The following is a 21,107-nucleotide window of genomic DNA, read 5'->3' as shown; positions in this document are numbered from 1 at the left end:
CCAACGGACAAGTAGAGCGGGTCAATCAAATCTTGGGCGACTACCTTCGCCACTTCGTTTCCTCCCGTCAAGACGATTGGGTCGACCTCCTCCCGTGGGCGGAGTTCTCCTATAACCACAAAGACTCTTCCGCCACCAACAAGTCTCCCTTCTTCGTGGTTTACGGTCGTCATCCTCTGCCTCCTCTGCCGTTATCCTCCTCCTCCGGTGTACCTGCAGTGGATGACCTGGTGCAAGACTTTTCTGCCATCTGGCGTGAGACGCGCCTGTCCCTCTTACAGGCCTCATCCCGCATGAAAATCCAAGCGGACAAGAAACGTCGGTCTCCTCCTGTCCTGGTTCCTGGGGACAGAGTTTGGCTCTCCTCCAAGTACGTCTGCTTCAGGGTTCCTAGTTACAAGTTTGGTCCTCGTTATTTGGGACCCTACAAGGTCAAGAAGAGGATCAATCCTGTGTGTTACCAACTCCATCTCCCTCCCTCCCTTAAAATTCCCAACTGTTTTCATGTCTCCCTCCTCAAGCCTGCGGTCTTTAATCACTTTTCCCCCAAGAATCTTCCTCCCACGCCTGTATCCGGTACCTCGGATGTCTTCTCCATTCAGGAGATATTGGCCTCTAAATTGGTCAGGGGGAGAAGATATTTTTTGGTGGACTGGGAGGGCTGCGGTCCTGAAGAGAGATCCTGGGAGCCAGAGGAGAATATCTTGGACCGTAACCTCATCCTCAGGTTTCTGAGTACCAAAAAGAGGGGGAGACCAAAGGGGGGGGGTACTGTAACGCTGAGCGCTCCCGTCCCTGCTTCTGGACCGGAGCGCTCGCAGCGTTCGTTCCAGATCCACTCACCTGTGCCCGCTCCGGCTCCCTCCTCCGCTCCCCGATCACATGGTTCCCGGAGCGCGCGCCCCTGCACCATAGGGCGCGCGCGCGCAGGTCGTTTGAAATTTAAGGGGCCTGTGCACCAGTAATTGGTGCCTGGTCCAAACCTCCCTTCCTGTTTCCTGTGACCTGTTTCCTGTTTCCTGTGACCTGTTTCCTGTGACCTGTTTCCTGTGACCTGTTTCCTGTGACCTGTTTCCTGTTTCCTATATAAGTGACCTGCCCCTTCCAGCCATTGCCGGATCTTTGTTGCCTTTTTGCCTTAGTGAAAGCGTTATTTGTGTAATCCTTTGCCTGTTGCCGAACCCTTTGCTAACGACTATCGCCTCTGAACCTGTGCTGCCTGCCCTGACCTTTGCTACGTCTGACTACGCCTCTGCCTGTCCCTTTTGTACTACGCCTATATCAGCAGTCGGTGAGGTTGAGCCGCTACCAGAGGACACGACCTGGTAGTTACCGCCGCAGCAAGCCCATCCCGCCTTGCGGCGGGCTCTGGTGAAAACCAGTAACTACTTAGAACCGATCCTCCGGTACGGTCCACGCCAATCCCTCACTGACACAGCGGATCCACTCCCTGCACCGCTCCTGTTACCAGTCCGGACCCTGACACATCTGTCGCTTGAAGGGGGAAATTCTATAAATTGTAGAGTTCATATTTCTGTGTAAATGCTATTGTAGGGAAGTGTCATACTGAAAGTTGTAGTTTAATCATATACATATTCCCTGGAGCTCTATCCTGCCAATGCTGTGGTCTTGGGGAACCCGAATGTGTGGGGTGGGCTAACCTTTTATTACCATCATCACATTTTCACTACCTAACTTATTTATTTAGAGCTAATCCCTTCCTTCAGTCCCAAAGTATTCCCATCAGTCCCTAAGAGAACTCACAGTCTTGCTACAGACACATCATAGTACCTGGAGAATATGCAATCTCCATGCTGATAGCATTCTTGGTGTGACTTGGACCCAACAGTGACTTTTCTCTGTCACTGTTTCCAATGCCTTGTAGCTGCTTTACCTGGAAGAGTGTGACACCATTTTTGGCAATTTATTATTTTTCTGGAAGCCGGTAGCACTGTGGTGGGGAGCGCACCACATGGCGGAAAGCCTGGGCACAAGGGGGAAGCGGCACCTCACAAAAGGATTAGGGTGGGCCCAGGCACACCTGGCACCCCCCTGTGCACGCCTATGCTTTATACATTATATTCCAAATATTGCTAGCCTAATCCTGTTAGTCTGAATGATCATTGCGAAGATTTCCTTCCTTAAATCCTGTGACATGTATTCACTAGGCTCTGCGAATAAGCACTGCTGTGTCACAAAATTCACAGAGCCTGCCTTCTGAATTACAGAGGTGCTGAGACGGGGAGTTTCAGAAGGCCAACGAGTCGGTATAGAAATCATTGCTTGCAGGAAGCAAGGTACCATGGGATGTGTAGTCCTTAGAAATAGAAAATAAACAGCAGAGGAGAAGCTGCAAAGTATATAGGGGATCCAGGAAGTTGTGGAAAGAGATGGCCATCAGACAGGCAGCCCTCACAACATGACAGAATTTTCAAATAATATTTTAGTGCTATGAACCAAATTTAAGCAGCGCTAGCATTGGTGACAATGAACATGTGAAATAAATAATAAATACTCAATACATCAAACATCTAAAATGCATATGTGAAATTCTATAAGTGATCAAATTAAAGTGCTGAGGTGCTGTAAACTAATACAAAAAGTCCATCAAATTGCTGACACGTGAATAAATGAGAAATTTAGTCCTTATTCGTGATCCAAAGTAAGGTGCTCAAGTGCTGAAATATATATAAGGTGCTTCAAAGTGATAGGTGCCCCTCTCGGTTCCCCACTCACCAAATTGCCAATATTTAGAAGCCTTGAAATTAGATTGCACATTAGCCCTTTAACGCCAGGATCTTACAGGAATTTGTCCATAAGCCTTCCGATGTAAGTAAGTGTATGGATCCGCTTCCGCATAAGGTAAGCCAAGACGTAAAACCTCTAATATTCTGATGATCAGAAAATAATTCTAAACTCAGCAGAAAGAGCTGGGAACATCGGGAACACCCTGAAACGCGTAAGAGGTTTTTTGGAGGTCTACATCCTTCCACGGCCTGCGGCAGCTGAGGATGCCCAGTGGAGACCCCTGGTGGTCCTTCATTGCTTATTGCCCGTGTTTCATAATCGTTTTATGGTATCACTCTTTCTGCTGAGTTTAGAATTATTTTCTGATCATCAGAATATTAGAGGTTTTACGTTTTGGCTTACCTTATGCGGAAGCGGATCCATACACTTACTTACATCGGAAGGCTTATGGACAAATTCCTGGCGTTAAAGGGCTAATGTGCAATCTAATCTCAAGGCTTCTAAATATTGGCAATTTGGTGAGTGGGGAACCGAGAGGGACACCTATCACTTTGAAGCACCTTATATATATTTCAGCACTTGAGCACCTTACTTTGGATCACGAAGAAGGACTAAATTTCTCATTTATTCACGTGTCAGCAATTTGATGGACTTTTTGTATTAGTTTACAGCACCTCAGCACTTTAATTTGATCACTTATATAATTTCACATATGCATTTTAGATGTTTGATGTATTGAGTATTTATTATTTATTTCACATGTTCATTGTCACCAATGCTAGCGCTGCTTAAATTTGGTTCATAATATTTTCCTAAGGTTTACTTAGTGTTGCAGCTGCTGCATAACTTCTTGCACTTTATTCATTTATTCCACATATTTATTTACTTCACTCATCCATTAGCGTGGGTATTAATTTAGTTTTCTCACAATATTTCAGTGCTGATGTTTAAAAAAAAAAAGTGTATGCTATGACCATAGAACCTAGGGTACATGTGCATTTATTATTTTTTTCTTCCTGGAGCCTGGAAATCTTTGCACCCACGATCAGTAGATCACAGATGCAATGTGGGCTCCTGCAGACATGTCCTCCGGCTTTCAGGTGGGATTTCTGCACTGGCTTTCTGTTTGAAAGCTGGAGGACATGTCAGTGGACTAGGAGAATGCACATTAGTGCCCCCGCAGCCCATTAAAACTGCAAGTCTGTCTGCTGTGGTGGAAGATGGTACTTGTTGTTTATTCATTCAAGGGAACCTGTGTGGGTTTAGCCCAACACAACCTCCCTGTTTTCAAAAAGGGGGATCAAGGGGAAGAGGGGGCAGGAGCTCTAAATACAGGTGGAACATGTACCTTGTTCTATAGGTAAACTTATCCTTTAAGCCTGGAAACTGGAATGTTTATGATAGCTATTAAAACAGCAGACTTCAGATGCTTCTTCCCTAATTGCTGCTAAAGTAAATACAACCCACATTAAGTCCTGTTAATAGGATTTATTATGGGCTAAATGAAAAGGTTGTCTGTTATGCCAGGTTTTGTCATTATGTTAGGTAGGCTATACACGGTTCGAATCTTGGCCGATTCCTGCTGAACCGACCAAGATTCGAACCGTGTATGGGCAGGCTATATGTACCAAGTTGGGTACAACCAGCAGGCCGGATTTTACCTGCGATTATCGCTAGCGGCTGCGATATCTGCTAGCAATAAGCACTGTCTTCTCCCAGCGGGGACAGCTTCCCCTGCCCCCCCCCCCCCCCCCACCACCTGGAGAAGACAGTAGCCCAGCAGGATTGATTCCTGCATCAACACTGTCTGTGTTGATGGGGGAATTGAGTGCTCTTTCCTTCAACCCTTGCTTGCAGGAGAGAAATTTGCCTGCCTTAGTTAAACCATTGGTGACTGAGGGTAAAACAAATGTTAATGTAGGAACACAATTTTGCAATTTTGACATGTGTTAGTAAAACTGTACATCTATCACTACTTAGTGTATCCAGGTCCTTTATACCTTTTTTTTTCTTTCAGAACAAATTGGGCTTTCTTTTAGTGGTAAATGGTAATGGATATCCTCTGATTCTTTTTTTTTTTTTTTATTATCAGAGAAAAATAGGCTCAAAATAGTAAAAAAAAAAAAACAAAAAAAAATAACAGCAAATTTTAAAATTGTAGCTGTATATTTTTTTGCTATTACCATAACTTACCACCAAAGAACACCCAAAGCAAATTCTTCAGCACCTAACGATCACAGTGATAACACATACTGTATGTGCATGTTATTTGTTGTTTGTATCCATAGTAGATCCTACCCAAAATATACTGACTCTGACCTTTGACCCTTACCTGGACCCTAACACTAACCCTGACACACACACCTTAATCTATCTATTTTTTTCTTATTTTTTTTTTTTAATTATAATATATATATATATATATATATATATATATATATATATATCTTTTTTTTTTTTTTTACACACATTTTCTTGTTTACAGGAGAGAAAGATACGCTTTCCCTCCATTCAGCAGAGAGATAAAACAGGCTACACAGTGACTGATCAATGTGATAGCCAATCAGAGGCTATCACAGTGATCAGGTGACCAAGAATCGCGGGTCCCGATCATTATTATGGGACCTGCGCATTCTCTGCGCTGGGAGCGTGCTGTGTGGTGCGCTCTTAGCATGAAGACAGGTACCCATATATGCTGCCTCCCAGATAAAGACCCACTTCCGTGAGGCCCCATATCTGCACACAGGCAGCATCCAAAGGGTTAAGATGTTAAATAAATGTAAACCTTTTCCTGGCTGTGCTAAAGCCGAATGATGGCTACAGCGTGGTTGCCCGGTTCTGAGAGAGCGTCTTATGACATCCTCCCATGATCGCACCCACTGCGCGGCCACTGCTGGCACGCGGGCGGACCATTTTGTGATTGCTGTGTCCTTAGCACTCAGCTGATCACAGATTGGGGTAAAGGGCCAATCACAGCAGTCTTTTACCATGTGATCAGCTGTGTGAAATCAAGTCGGTTATCAGCATGAGGAGAGGAGAGCCGATAACTGGCTTGTGTGAAAGGGACCTGTGTCCTGTCCTGACAGTGTTGTGATTATCAGTGCAGTCCCAATAGTGCCCACCAGTGCTGCCTATCAGTGCTCACCAGTACTGCCAATCGGTGCCCACCAGTGCTGTCTATCAGTGCTCACCAGTGCTGCCAATTGTTGCCCACCAGTTCTGCCAATTAGTGCCTTCTCATCAGTGTCACCCATCAGTGCCGCCTACCATTGCCCATCAGTGCCACCTATCAGTGCCCGTCAGTGCTGCTTATCAATGCCTTCGGTGTCATCTATCAGTGCATGAAAAACGGTGGTATACTCGCGCCTAGGTATTTATTTATGGTATTTTGGGAAGCAGCAAGTATTCAAGAACACTACCAAAGTAGTGATCTCATAGGTAAATGGTGGATGTGTAAATGACCGCGCTACCCTAATAATTTTCTGTGGCAGTATAAATGTAAATGAAAAGTGCCTGTGCAATTTTATAACCAATGCTCATATAGTAACTTGGTGGGATAAATAAATAATATATTACTGTGAAATATCGTGATTCCTCTTAAGGTGCAACGTGCTGAATAATAAATATATAGTAAAATATAACACTCAAAAAATAAATATAATAAATATATAAATGTCCAATACAATCAAGTCCATAAAGTGAATACAAAAAATTGTGCAAAAAACGTGCTCAAAAACACTGCCGGTGTGGGGATGAAAATGCTGCGTGCCGGTGATCCTTGGGTTCTCACTCTGTGCCCAGGGGTAAGGTAGCACACTTACCGGAAGGTGTGGATTCCAATACGCCAAAAGGAATCGAAATCGCTTTGTCTGCTGCTCCTGTATATCGATAGGTGGGTGGACGGTCTCCTTGTAACGCAGATGCCCCGCTACTGTAATAATTAAATGCTCATTTAAGACTAAGGAACTGGAAAATGCACTTTTAAGCCAAGTTTCATTAGTCACAGAACTCCCAGCACACTATCCTGTGTGTGGAGGAATCTTGCCATCAGTTCCACAGAAGTGCTTGGCTTCCTGCCAGTAGTTGCGTGCCTACGTCATATGCGCGCTCCTGTACACAGCGTTCCAGCAGAGGCAGCCGCGTCATCACATCTAGACCAGGCAGCGGTCCGCACTGCAGGCGGACCCCGCCATACAGCTCCTCCGTGAGGGAACTCGCTATTATTGTCTTCACAACTGTAAGTGCAACCATTTGTTCTAATAAAAATCTACTGTTGGTAATGCACCATTGCGGTCCCCTCTGTTGTGTCCCCTATTATTGAGGTCGACCAGACTAAGGAGTTACAGCAGCCAATCAGAGTCTAGCCACCTTTGGCAGGATCTTCTTTCGTCAGGCTTTCTGACTGGGTCTGTTCCTCTTGGACACAAGCAACTACATCAGCCATCCTAGAGTCCAGTAACCCCCGGCAGGACCACTCATCACCATAGAACCAGGCTTCTTGTTTGGCTTTTGTCCGGTAAGAGTCTAGGGAGCACGAGTGTGTCAGAGTGCCTTCTGTATTTCTGGGAACTTTTCTACCTGGCTGCATGACCTTTGGAGCGGTCATATTCATATATGCCCTTAACGTTTAACTTCTGGTAAGAGGCCAAGCTGGTGGTGGGACTTTGCACCTTCCAATCACAGTTCACCTTTCCCCAAGCTGGAAGTTTTTGTCACCATTTTTTGCACTTTATTTATGGACTTATAATATGGACGTTTATTGCACATTGGTGTATCACTAGTCACTTTCTGGATATTTTTTGTTTTACACGATTTGCATACATTTTCATTTTTTTGCATTATTATTGCATTTTTGGTTTATTTGTTTACATCATTTTGTATGTTGCACATATGCACTAGGGCAGCGCACCTGATTTTTTTACCTATTCTACAACATACACTCTAAGGTAGCAGCACACCCTATATTGAATCAGCGCACTTTCCTACCCACCACATACTATATGAGCATTGGTTATAAAATTGCACAGGCACTTTTCATTTACATTTATACTGCCACAGAAAATTATTAGGGTAGCGCGGTCATTTACACATCCACCATTTATCTATCAGTGCAGCCTCATCAGTGCCCATCAGTGCCACTTTATTAGTGCCCATCAGTGCAGCCTATCAGTGCCCATCAGTGCAACCACATCAGTGAAGGAGAAAAATTACCTGTTTGCAAAATTTTATAACAAACTATAAAAAAATGTTTGAGTTTTTTTCGTTTAAGTAAAAAAAAATAAAAATCCAAAGGTGATTATATATCACCAAAAGAAAGCTTTATTTGTGTGAAAAAAAAATAAAATTTAGTTTGGGTACAGTTTGCATGACCGCGCAATTGTCATTCAAAGTGTGACAGTGCTGAAAGCTGAAAATTGGCCTAGCCAGGAAGGTGATAAAAGTGCCCAGTAGGCAAATGGTTAAAGTAGATCTATAGGCCAAACAAATCTTTTCATTTTGGATAGAGCATGGGAGGGTTAAAACCCTTGTCAGATTATTTATTTTTTATTGCCACGTGTCCCTATTGGGGAAATTTACCTTAATTTTCTGTTTCATAACCAAAACCGGAAGTGAGAGGCAAATCCCTGCAAAATATGGGAATCATTTTGGGCCCCCCAGATCACCAGAACTAGTTTCCCCATTGGAAGATTTCCCCTCTATTACTTTTCTGGGGACAATCCAATATTTGGGATTTTAATTAACTTTTTACTTTCAATGATAACGATAAAAGGGCAAATAGAGAGGGTGATCTGGGGGGCCCAAAACGATTCCCACAATTTGCAGGGATTTGCCTCTCACTTCCTGTTTTGGTTATGAAACAGAAAATTAAGGTAAATATCCCCAATAGGACACGTGAAAAAAAAAATAGTAATTCTAATCCAACTCCGCCCTGTCTAATACTAAAAAAATGTTTTTTTAAGAAGTTCTGGAGTGATCTATATGTAGTTCTGCTAATGATTGTTTTGACTGCAGGTAAAAGGTTGTTTATTACAGGAAATGCAGTCCTGGTGTATTCTCTCTGGGGAAATATAGAATCAATTCCATGCTGGCATGCTGCCCAGACAGACAGAATTAGATTGAAATTTAAATTGTATCAGAAAAGAGAATTGGTCCCGGTTCACCGCGGTGAACTTGTCATGCAATTTGACAGTTTCAAATCGCAAGACAAGTCGCAGCCTATTTTCAGCAATGGAACCAATCATATCGCTGCGACTCATGTCACAGCGATTATGAAAAAGGTTCCTGAAATACTTTATGATGTTTTAATTGCGAATCGCATAGACGTCTGTTAAAAAAAGTCACAAGCCACAATGAAAACGTCAGTGAAAATCGCACTGATGTGCGGCTTTTAAAAAGCTGCACCAATGTGAACTGTGATTAAGGGTACCCTGGTGATGCTGATTCAATTTTGGGGTTGCCCAGACCTCATTATTATCACAGCCTGGCCTCTAGAGAACTGATAAGGACCTGCACTTGTGGTAGGAGGCCTCTTGGCTACAACGTTTACCATACTTTGTTTCAGGAACTCAGTTGTCTTTACTTACATTGTTACTGATACGCAGAAAGAGCACTTCAAAAGGGGATATTGGGCCCCAAGATTGGCAAACTGTGCTTACACCTTCACTGCCTGTGGTCAGTTGACATGTGAACTTAGGTCAACCTAATGATGTATCCTCAGGGAGCCTGGGCTTACAGGAAGTGGGTTGAATAAGGCTGGGCCTGTGGAACAAGATAAAGAAGGATGCGGAGGGCAGCACTGGAGTGTGGTAAGAGTGATTAGTACTATGTTTAAAACAGGAAATAAGCAAATTGCAAGTTCATATTTTCCTAACTTAAAATATCTTTCTTTTTAAATTCTTATTCGTTGTTGTCACTAGTTCTTCAGAAGTTCAACCTGCTGTTCTGGTTTGGCAGACTCCTGGCTAGAGTCAGGTTAGGAGGTGTAAAATTTCCTTCAAACCAACACAGAATATGTACAGCCATTGTCACTGTGCATTCCTATTTCGTCATATTCTAAATGTTTTTTTTTTTTGCCTGCTGACCTGTTTCTGTTTGTAGAAGTTTTTGGGATAGTTTCTGTCATTATAAGACCACAGTTTTTTACCATTTAATCACGGACACGACCGATTCAGTACCTTGTTCGGGATAAAAGGACTTTTTCATTGTGGCATGATTGATTCCATGTGGATGCATTCATTTGGATAACATATTGCACTAATTGGAAATCATCCACGTGTGACATAAGGACACTTATATAATCTATTATTGTTGTGCACCAGGGGCATTTAATATTTGTTATTTGCACAGTACCTTATTTATGTGTACATTGATTATGATGATTTTGTGAATTATCTTTTTAACACCACAAGATACAACATTAGTGTATACACACATAGAATACAGTATCCAAAAATATATTTTTGTACAGATTTATACACAATTTCCTTTATTTATATCCTCTTACACTCACAGTATCTACACAATTTAATTATTTAACACATTTTTGCAGCTTGCGAACCTGCAAGATTATATTTGCGCAGCACATCCAATTTTTCACTTGTTTATTTACAAAGAAATTAGAAAAACTAACATAGACAACTATGAATATTACAGGGCATATAGAAATGAAAGCGCATAGATGATACTTTACGTAAGTTTGTCCTCAGTATTATGTGTCACTCAGCTGGGCTCAATGAGAAAAGCAGGGGCTTCATCATTTGCCCTCACTTTTTAAAGCACACTTAGACACAACCCACGCACACACCCTCTGCCCGCCTGTGTAGTCCTCTGTCCAATAAGAAGCTATAAGGGGCTGTTCTTCCTAATCACCAGGAAGTACGTTATTCCCTCCGAACATCCTCCAGGAAGTATGTTTATGTATTCTACAAGGGGGCAGCATTAGTCTGTGAACACCTGCCTTGACCCAGGTCAACTTCCAGTTCACATCTGATCCTTTGATGTTTTTTTAAGTCAGGAAATCAGCCATTTTAATTTTAACCCCACAAGAAGGTCTGAGCTGATGCTCCTCTACCACCCATACTTCATATCAGGAGGCCTATGCGAGAACATCCTTCAGCAGAGGAATTCCCATTTATGACTCCTTGTTACGGACACCCTGCTGGGTAAACTTGCTCAGTTTACTTACTCCAGGCTCCCCCAGCCATATCCATATGTCTTCCATATAACCTCGTCTCAACAGTCCAGAAATATCTGATATTAAAAACATGTTGACTTCCAACCCTCATAATGGTTTACCAGCTTATTGTATGTACAATGATGTCGAAAGCTGACAACCATTATTTTTATTTCACATATTGTGAACATATGAACCAGTTTCTTTGTTGATTGATGTTTGGCTGTGAATATGCATGATGAGACTATCATTCACTAATGTTGCAGTCATTGGGACTTTTTTCAAAGCTCCCAACTGTCTCTCAATTGTAGGCTGTCCCTCTTTTGGAACCAGATTTCTCTGTTCTTCTATTGTTATCCCTTTTTTTTTGGTCTCATATATAGACTTCTATAAAAAATATACTTTTAAAATTGAACTACGGGGTAAACAAAGAAATACCCTTGCAGGGGGCTCCCCTGCACTGCAAGGGTTATTTTAGGCTTTCTCAACCTTAGTGTTCCTCCAGAAGTTGTTAGGCGTTTCTCGAGCAGTTAGCAATGTCTGCCTCTCAGATAAGTAACCACTGACAACATTGATCTTTTCAGCTGTTTGTAAAGGGGTGACTCTTCCCACCAACTACAAATGTATGGAACACTTTTCCCAGTGACCATGAAACCAATGTACCATGAGCTGTAGATTTAGTAAATCTTTGCAAGAGTTTTTCTGGGACTGGAAAGTTATTTTAAGGGTTCCCCTTGTTTGAAAAGGTTGAAAAGGCTGGGTTAAATGCTTACAGTATATATTCGTAGGGTACCAGCAACAAGGACTTTTACTTACCGCATCCTTCATTCGCCCAACAGCTGATTCTCAACTCTTCTTTACACTCCCGCTTGTGGGTGGTCTCTCAGCGTCCTCCTGTACAATGCTGGATTATTTACCCTGCAACTTGATGACATCAGAGTACTTGAGGACATCAGAGTGCCTGCGACTGCTGAAGAACATTAGAAAATAGGCTGCGAGGAAGGTTTTATAGCATGGAGAAAGTTTGCGAAAGTGAGGGATTAGGAAATAAAGTTCCTTGTTACTGGTACTATAAGGGTGTTTTCACACTTGGTGCGATTGCCTGGTCCGAACCCGAGTTCGATTGCTACCCCCTCCCCCTGCCCCCGATGGACTGTGTTCACATTTGATTTTTGTATCCGAACCGCGGTACACTTGTGTCATCAAGCTTCAGCTGGAGCGTACTCATGTTGCTTGGCAACCGGTGTAAACGAGAAGGTGCCAAAATGGATAGAATTGCTTGCTTGGTACGGTTGCGTTCTCATCAGAAGCGAACTGTACTGGAGTTCACGTGAACCGTACCCCAGACCACCCTTTTCAAGTGGATTTGGGTACGGTTCGCAGGTGCGCACCCGAGTTCAAAAACAGCGTTCACATCATCAAAAAGAACCGAATTCTGACGTCAATCGAACCCAGGTGCACACCAAAAGTGCTAGTGTGAAAACACCCTAAGCATCGAGCATTTAGCCCGTAAAATGTGGACAAGTAGTAGAGAAAAAGCACTTGTGTTTAACCAATAATTTCATGTGTATTAATTCTTCATGTGCTTTGTAAATGGGGGACTTGCAAGGACGGGTCCTTTGCCTGTACATTTTAGGTGTCTCTCTTTTCTATCTCACAAAGCTGGAAGGTATAATTTTGCTAGATGTGATAAATAAAACTTATGCAGGAGTGCTACAGTGCCCCAACCCTGTTCCAGTGAAATAAACATAATTTATCTAATTAACCTGTTCAGTTGATTTTTCTGGGCTTGGCTTTTTTGTTCTTGTACTTACATATGGTTCATTCCAGGTGTCTGAGATGGAATTTGGCTGCAGATACATTTATGTTGATGAGTCAAAAGGCGATGTACAGCAACACTGTCATCCTTGTTCTATAAACATCTCACAGCCACAGAAAGGTAAGTGAATGAGCAAATACCTGATGAGCAAACCGGGTTAAATATTTTACTGATGTGCAGGGATGTGTTTTGGAACCACTGATGCTAAATTCATACCTCTTCCCGCACTATTGTACACTTGTAATGCATGTTATCATGGACATTGATGCATGGTACGTCAACATGTTGCAGTGCATTCCCATTCATTTTCAATAACACCCAAGTGTGTGTAAATAAACCTACCTGCTCCTCAGCACATGACAAATCATGTAATGCAGAATGAATGCATTGTCTTGTGGTATGCTGGAAATCAATGGGGTAGGTACATTTGTTGACCCATAGACACAAGTTGAGGGCCATTGCCATGGGCAACACTCTGAAATGCCAAAAAGTGCCCGTCGGGGAACACAGAAAATGTGTGTATGAGTGTGAATTGGCCTGTGGGGACTATTGCATATATAGCAATATTAAAGTAATTGTAAAGTCTCTCTTTTTTTTTTTTTTTAATAAAAAAAACATGTCATACTTACCTCCTCTGTGCATTTGATTTTGCACAGACAGCCCAGATCCTCTTCTTTTCGGGTCCCTCTTCGGTGCTCCTGGCCCCTCCCTCCTGTTGAGTGCCCCCACAGCAAGCAGCTTGCTATGGGGGTGAGGTGGGGGGGGGGCACCTGAGCCGAGTCATAGCTCCCTGTGTCTATTTAGACATGGAGCCATAACCCCGCCCCATCCCCTCTCTCTCTTGATTGGCTGACTGACTTGAGAGCAGCGGGAGCCAATGGAAGCCCTGACTTACTCTCGGATATCAGCTCTACCATCCCAGCCTGCTGACAGGACTACCATCCCTATGCTGCACCCAGCTAGCTGATTGCTACAGACTCCTGCCACCACTGCCATGTGGCTAATCAGTCACCATTCTCAGAGTCTTCATCAGTGGAGTAACCACAGTCTGCCGACCAGACCTCCATCCCCTCGGTACATCCCCTCAGCTGATCTCCACAGGCTCCTGCTGTCTCCATCTTGCAGCTGACCTGCCGCTTTCCACAGCACATTCCCAGCCAAACGTCTTCTCCTAGCAGCTCCTACAGCCTGATCGTAGAGACCCAGCTGTGGCCCTGCTGAGCTCTGCATAGTTTCCGCCAGGATACATGTTTTTACAATGTCACCAAATTTATTTATTTCAGGTACTTATATAGCGCTGTCAGTTTACACAGCGCTTTACATATACATTGCACATTCACATCAGTCCCTGCCCTCAAGGAGCTTACAATCTAAGGTCCCTAACTCGCATACATGCACAGTAGGGCCAATTTTTATACAGGATCCAATTAACCTACCAGCATGTCTTTGGAGTGTGGGAGGAAACCAGAGTACCCGGAGGAAACCCACGCAGGCACAGGGAGAACATACAAACTCCAGGCAGGTAGTGTCATGGTTGGGATTCGAACCAGCGACCCTCTTGCTGCTAGGTGAAAGTGCTAACCACTACACCACTGTGCCGCCCAATGTGATCTCTGGCTTCAATTGTTATTAGACTAATTGCACTTAGATGGCAGATCCTAAGGTTTCCAATTCCACCTTGGGACAGCTGCAGCCTTATGGGATGGCAGACAGGACTTATTACTAACTTAACTTATATTAAAATAAATGAGACTACACATAGCTTTGGAATTCAAAAGGCCGCGGCCGTTTAATGCTTGTTAAATTCATTAACAAAGTAATACTTAAAAGTTGACCTGATCATTAAAAATCCGGGTCAAAACAAATCCAAATAACTTTCAGAATTTATCCACACATAAATAACTTAAACATCAACCATCATAAACATTGTCCCCCTTTGCATTACACAAAGGGGACCAAAACAGGCATAAACTGACCGCGACAGAAGGAAAAAAGGGGTGGGGGGGGGGGGGGAGACGAAAAGCTGAATCTTGACACGTCGATCTCTCCTGAGGCGAGTGACTGCTTGTGCGGATGAGCCCCCTTTTTATAAACATAGGCAGGCTCTGAGGGCGGGAAGAAAACAAGCTTAAACTGGAATAAAATCTAAACTCCCTAGCTACAGGTCTAGAATGATATGATTGGGGGCTTATTTGACCTAACATAAAGCTATATTCCTAATCTGCCCTAGTAACAGGATGACCTATACTAAAACATAACTAGCAGCTCTTTTTGAAATAGCTTTTGCCTGTCACCATCCCATCTGAAGAAAGGGGCTCATTCAAGCCCCTTCCTTCTTAAAATCTTAGTGTTTTTATGTTACCCAACACATTGTTGTTGCTTTCTCATTTTTCCCCCCAATAAATAAGTCCACCCCCCCCCCTCTACTTTGTGCCATATTTTACTTGTTTGTTGTCTAGTCTATATAGATCAGTGGTTCTCAACTCCTGTGCTCAGGACCCTCTAACAGGCCAGGTTTTCCAGATAACTGAAATACACAGGTGATATAATTTGCTGCTCAGTGGATTGCAGTATCCTAGTCTGCATCTCCCCATGGTAATACCTAAAATCTGGCCTGTTAGTGGGCCCTGAGGACAGGAGTTGAGAACCACTGATATAGCTGAACAGGTTAGGGCTGATGAGACTTCTTGAAATAACACTGCAGAGTCCACAGGAATTTGTGAATGTATTAAAGAGAAACATCACTCTCTCAAATAATATTGACTATTTTTAATCATTATGCTGCTAGATTAGTAAATAGATAGAAAGGATATCGTATTTACTTGTTTCAAACTTGTCGTTTATACATTTCTTCAGTTACTTCCTGGTTTCCAGGTCTAGGCAAATGCATAGCGCCCAACTGTCCCTGATTTGGAACAAAGTCCCTCTGTCCCTCTTTGCCCTTCATTTGTCCCTCATTTTGGTCTGATCTATATAGTTGTATATAAAACGCACCTTTTATCTTTCAAAAAGTGTTTCCCAGTGCTAAACCTTTCATTCAATTTATAAATTGCTGCATTTGTAAATTTCAGTAGTGGTGAAAAAAAATACTTGTGGCTTTAACTAATATTATTTTTGTATTTAATTCTCCTTTAAGGGGGTGTGGCTGGGGGTGTGTCCTATGCCTACATACTTTTGCTAATAGGTGTCCCTCGTTCCCATTGCAAAAAGTTGGGAGGTATGCAAACGATGTCATGCCTTTCAACGGTCTTCAGAAGGGAAGGAGGGAGGAGGGGTTTTCTCAGCTATGTACACCCTTTTGCCTGCATGCCTAAGCTAAGGGCAGATGGATTCAACTAAGAAAATGCTACATGAATTATCTGCCCTTACTCAAGATGACCACAGCCAGAAATGCTAGGGGTTTTTTTTTTTTTTAAGTGATTTCTCAGCAAAATAAAGCATGGAGATATGTATGGATGGGAGAGTAGTTTGCTTTGAATATTAAAAGTGAATGAAATAGTGTTTTTGGTTTGTGGTGCTCAGGTGCAGTGTAGTTCCGCTTTAAATTTCTGGCAGTACTAATAGGATACAAACAAGAGAAAAATATTATTAAGGTTTTTACATATACTTTAAAAGAGATGTATGTTTTTTGTTTTTTTTAAGAATCATACTAACCCAGGTGCATCTGTCCCCCGGGGGCTCTAACACAGAGAACCATGGGATCTAACACTGCAGACCACTCAGTTCTCACAGCTCTCTCACGCTCACTGCTCTCTGCTCCCCCCGATGCTCACTGGAGAGTGCTATGCTGTGGAGGGGGCAGGAGCGGCCAGCTCAGGCTCTCAGCGGGTCCGTTGAGAGGCTGTTCCGGGTGCCAGTCTAGGCAGGTGGGTAAATCCTGACTCCATTATCGCAATCTGGCCCGAGCCTGGACCAGCTCTGTGACATCAGCTAACAGCGGACTGCAGCCCTCTGTCTGCTGAAAACAGGTCACAGGAGTGCAGAATGAAATGTGAACTGCGAGCTTTGGCTGTAATTCTCCTTTAAGTACTGTTCAATGGCTGTGTCATCAGTTTGCATTGCAAAAATTAACCTGTATCATTGCATTTTGCTCTGTATTATATGATGAGAATCAATGCTGTTTGCTTTTTAAAACCTCAGTGTAATTTTCTACTTTACATGTTGTTTTTTTATATAGTATATATATATATATATATATATATTTAGAATCTTTTGTTGTGATTTCAGGGATCGATGTGCCTGATATAGCTCCTTATGACAATTTCAAAGGATCTGTTGCATGTTCTGAAGGTAATGGTATGTTTTAGTGCAAAGGTTTACCTACAAATCACGAAATTGTTGAACAAAATACATATTTTGTTTCAATAAAAAGAGAGTAGTAAAAAGTTTATGTCACTTTTTTTCTCAGGAAAACTTGTCAGCTGTAACTCATGCAGAGGAAAGGGCAGCAGACAGAAATGACACGTAGTGCTCTTAATTGAGTACACACTATATAAGAATATGTTTTGTTCATATTTCATGTTTGAGGTTTACAACTACTTTAACAATAGAAGAAATTAAATGTTAAAAAACTCTTACAAATGAAATGTAATCATAGGTGTGCACAGCCTATTGCATTAGGGTGTGCACCTCAAAGCTCAAACACATATGTGTGTGCATGTGTAAGTATTTATATATATACTGACGGTGTCAGTAGAGCAGTGAACAGTATCAGTGGGGCAGAGATTGATGTCAGTAGGGCAGAGATTGGTGTATTTTTTATTTGTATTATTTTATTTTTTATTATTTTTTACACTTTTTCAAATAATTTTTACACGTTTTTTATGAGGCCCATTAGGGGACTTTGGTAAAATATCAGGGGTTTAAGCAGGGGGAATCTGCGCCACCCAGAGTGATTAGGGTGTGCACAGGCTCATCTGGCACACCCTGTGCGCATGCCTATGTATGTAATACAAACTATTGGATAGGTAAACTTACCATTTATGCTTTAAACAAACAAAAATATGTCAACAAGTGGAAGAAAACTTGTATCAATGATGGCGTTATTACACATATGTTGAAGAATGAGGTGCGCAAACAAAAAATTAATCTCCAGCAGCAACCGAAACTTTAACCTTGATAAAGTAAACGTGTGATGTGCAAAAAATGGGTGCGCTAGATGTGAGCAATGTGTGTTGAACCAAAAGGGAAAAAAACACAATGAACAAAATACCTAATGAATAAATATATACAGATATTATAAATGTGGAAAATATATACAAAGTATATTCCCTGCGCCAAATATAGGGTAGCCAATAAATATGAAAATTAGAGAGACAATATAATAATAAATTAATAATAAAAATTGAATGAGATTTAGCTAAAAAAAAAAGAAGCTGCTGTAAAAATGAATAAAATGCCAAGGAATGGTCTTTAAAGAAGGCCAAATACAGCGCTTGCTATATTACTACTAACTAGGATTCTAAAGATTTACCAATAAAATTTGCTTATGCTTGTGAAGTGCTTAATATGTCTCCATAACTACCACTTAAGCAATAAAACCATGTTGAAAAGCGTGAAGTTGAATGTGATTAAATATTATAGGACATTAAAATGACAATGATTAATAATCTGAAAAAAATATATAGATGACTGTGATTAAATTGAATAAATATATAATCAACGATAAGAGATATATGTAAAAAAGTCCAATAGTCGTGACTGGTGTTCAAATGGTTAATGTCCTCAGTAGATATTTATCCTTAAAAGTGCAAGTGCTCTGGTTTGATCGTTCAAAGTGCTTGTTCCAAATCTAAATAGGGTGGGTCACTTACCAGATGGCGTGGGTCTTATGTGTCGTATGACACTAAGACCTTTCAGGCTTAAGTGGCCCCCTGGGCCAAGTGGCTTTTCCCTTGTAGGTAGTCCTCTGGGCTGGTAGTGGCTCCTCTGGACTCCGGGATATAGTATGCGGGTATAATAGAGAAGAAATGCTCCAAATAGCGTAATAACGTCTTAAAATTATTTATTACCCATCCATCAGGTTCAATTCCATATTAAAATACATATACACGCTATCCCTGGTGGTCAGCGGTGCGGACTGCAAGTCCTCCTCGCGGAATCGCGGCTAACTTCCGGCTTGCGTTCCAACTAGGGTAGCGTGATGACGTAATGCGGTCCAAACTGACGCATTTCGTCACTTCCGGTGACGTCCTCAGGCTCTGAAGACGTCACCGGAAGTGACGATATAGTAGGAGAGGGCTAAAAAAACCATTGACTCCCAAAGGTTTTTTTCTCATAGAATGTGCACTGCCTGGCCAAAAAAAAAGTCACCACCAAAAAAAAGTCACACACTCTAATATTTAGTTGGCTTTGATTACGGCATGCATTCGCTGTGGCATTGTTTCGATAAGCTTCGGCAATGTCACAAGATTTATTTCCGTCCAGTGTTGCATTCATTTTTCACCAAGATCTTGTATTGATGATGGGAGAGTCGCACCACTGCGAAAAGCATTCTCCTGCACATCCCAAAGATTCTCAATGGGGTTAAGGTCTGGTCTCTGGTGGCCAATCTATGTGTGATAATGATGTCTCATGCTCTCCCGAACCACTCTTTCACAATTTGAGCCTGATGAATCCTGGCATTGTCATCTTGGTATATGCCCGTGCCATCAGGAAAGAAAAAATCCACTGATGGAATAACCTGGTCATTCAGTATATTCAGATAGTCAGTTGACCTCATTCTTTGGGCACATGCAGTAACTATCCAATAGGCTAGTTAGGCTTAGTTTAGTTAGTTGCTTAGTTAATTCCAGGTGGCGACTTTTTTTTTGGGCCAGGCAGTGTATGTTGCATGCATGTTTTTAGCTTCCAAATAATGAACTTTATTTTTATCAACATTAAAGCTCATTTGTGAGGTACTGTATGCTTGGAGACATCCTTGCAAGGACATTATTCCACTACATAGCTTGGTGTCATCTGCAAACACAGAAATTGTACTTTTTTTTCCCAAACTCAATATCATTTATAAATATGTTAAAAAGTAAGGGCCTCAACACTAAACCTTGGGACACACTGCTAATAACCTTAGACCGTTCAGAGTATGAATCATTAGATTCATACTCTTCCATTTTAACCATTAGATTTTTGGCAATCCAAAATCAAATCTTTTGCTTTATTGGGAAGGGTACAGGCCAAAATGTAGTAAAATTGGTACTATACAGATTAAAATTACAATGGAGACTTGGACTCCTACATTTTCAGAAATCATGTGGCTGAAGTGGCCCATTGGCAATCTGCTGAGTGAGGCTCCTTTATGCATTTCCCTGCAATCCTACCCTAGCAGTCTCATTTCTAATAATAACCTTCCAACCTGGTTATCTTTTAAACACTTAGCTCTAACACTAAACTCAACACTCTTTGCAAATATAAGACAGTTAAAATACTCCACAAGCTAGCAAATCTTTACTTTCCTTTAATGTCAATCCTTGAAAATGTTATGTTTATGTTTATAACAGGGTATACATTTCTTTGGTATTCAAAAACTGTGAGCATTTAAACTTGATCACGTTGGATACATGCTTAGTGAAACGTGCATCAAATCCTTTAATTCACCACAGGATTCCTACTGTATGGCCCCTCTAGAGGTTTTCTAGTATCTTCAAAACAAACAGTTCCTCCGCTGCAGAGGAAGTCACATTTCTCTCAGTGTTTGAAAGAAAACTTGCCAATATTCCACAAGGACCCTGTCTTGTTAGTTCTATCTACGCTATCTTACTAGATTCAATACAAGGTAGTCTACCTCCTTAAGCCAGGGAAGGGGAACTAAAACATCCTTTACCACAGGAAGACTAGAGCCAAATTTGGCTAATTAATGTTGTGGCGTTGTAGGCACATAATAAATTGCTCCTTTGCTGGTATCTGTTTCCTGAACATATCTCCAAGTCAACCTCAACTTACCCATCCACTTGTTTTCATGGCTGTCCATCTGAAGGTCACTTCCTATGCATTTCGTGGAAATGCCTAACGGCTAAGGAATCTATCCAGGTATATCAACCTGCTATACACTGTGAAGGACTCCTTGTTCCAAAAGAATCCTATGATGCACTTCTCAACAAAAAGCCTGAGACCTGTAAAACTACCCAGTTGATGTTAATTACTAATTTTTAGTGTGCGTACCCGGCTGTGAAGCCGCAAAGTGTCACAGCCGGGTGCCCACACCAGTGATGCCGGCGCCGGAGAGCAGAGAGGGAGAAGAGCGAGGCTTCGGGCGGCCGCAATGCTGGACCATTGGACAGGTGAGTGTGTTAGGCTGGAACTCCGCTTTAATTACCGTATTTTCCAGCGTATAAGACGACTGGGCGTATAAGACGACCCCCCTAATTTTCA

The 21,107-nt window shown here is 42.1% G+C and overlaps 1 protein-coding gene across 1 annotated transcript in view; it reads left to right on the top strand.

The window, feature by feature from the left end:
- LOC309568896 (circularly permutated Ras protein 1-like) overlaps positions 1-21,107 on the top strand; it is a gene marked incomplete at its 3' end in the record, with an annotated part of 177,565 nt that overhangs the window by 66,992 nt on the left and 89,466 nt on the right. Inside the window, exons 2-3 of the mRNA XM_082274675.1 lie at positions 12,752-12,860; positions 16,968-17,036. Coding sequence (XP_082130801.1) covers positions 12,761-12,860; positions 16,968-17,036 — 169 coding nt within the window. The 5' untranslated portion in view covers positions 12,752-12,760. The remainder of the gene's footprint in view (positions 1-12,751; positions 12,861-16,967; positions 17,037-21,107) is intronic.

This window comes from Pelophylax lessonae (assembly GCF_965119305.1).
Source record: "Pelophylax lessonae genome assembly, chromosome: 12".
NCBI lineage: Eukaryota > Metazoa > Chordata > Amphibia > Anura > Ranidae > Pelophylax > Pelophylax lessonae.
The sequence above is the reverse complement of the archived record's forward strand: the minus strand, read 5'-3'. Positions and strand labels throughout refer to the sequence as shown.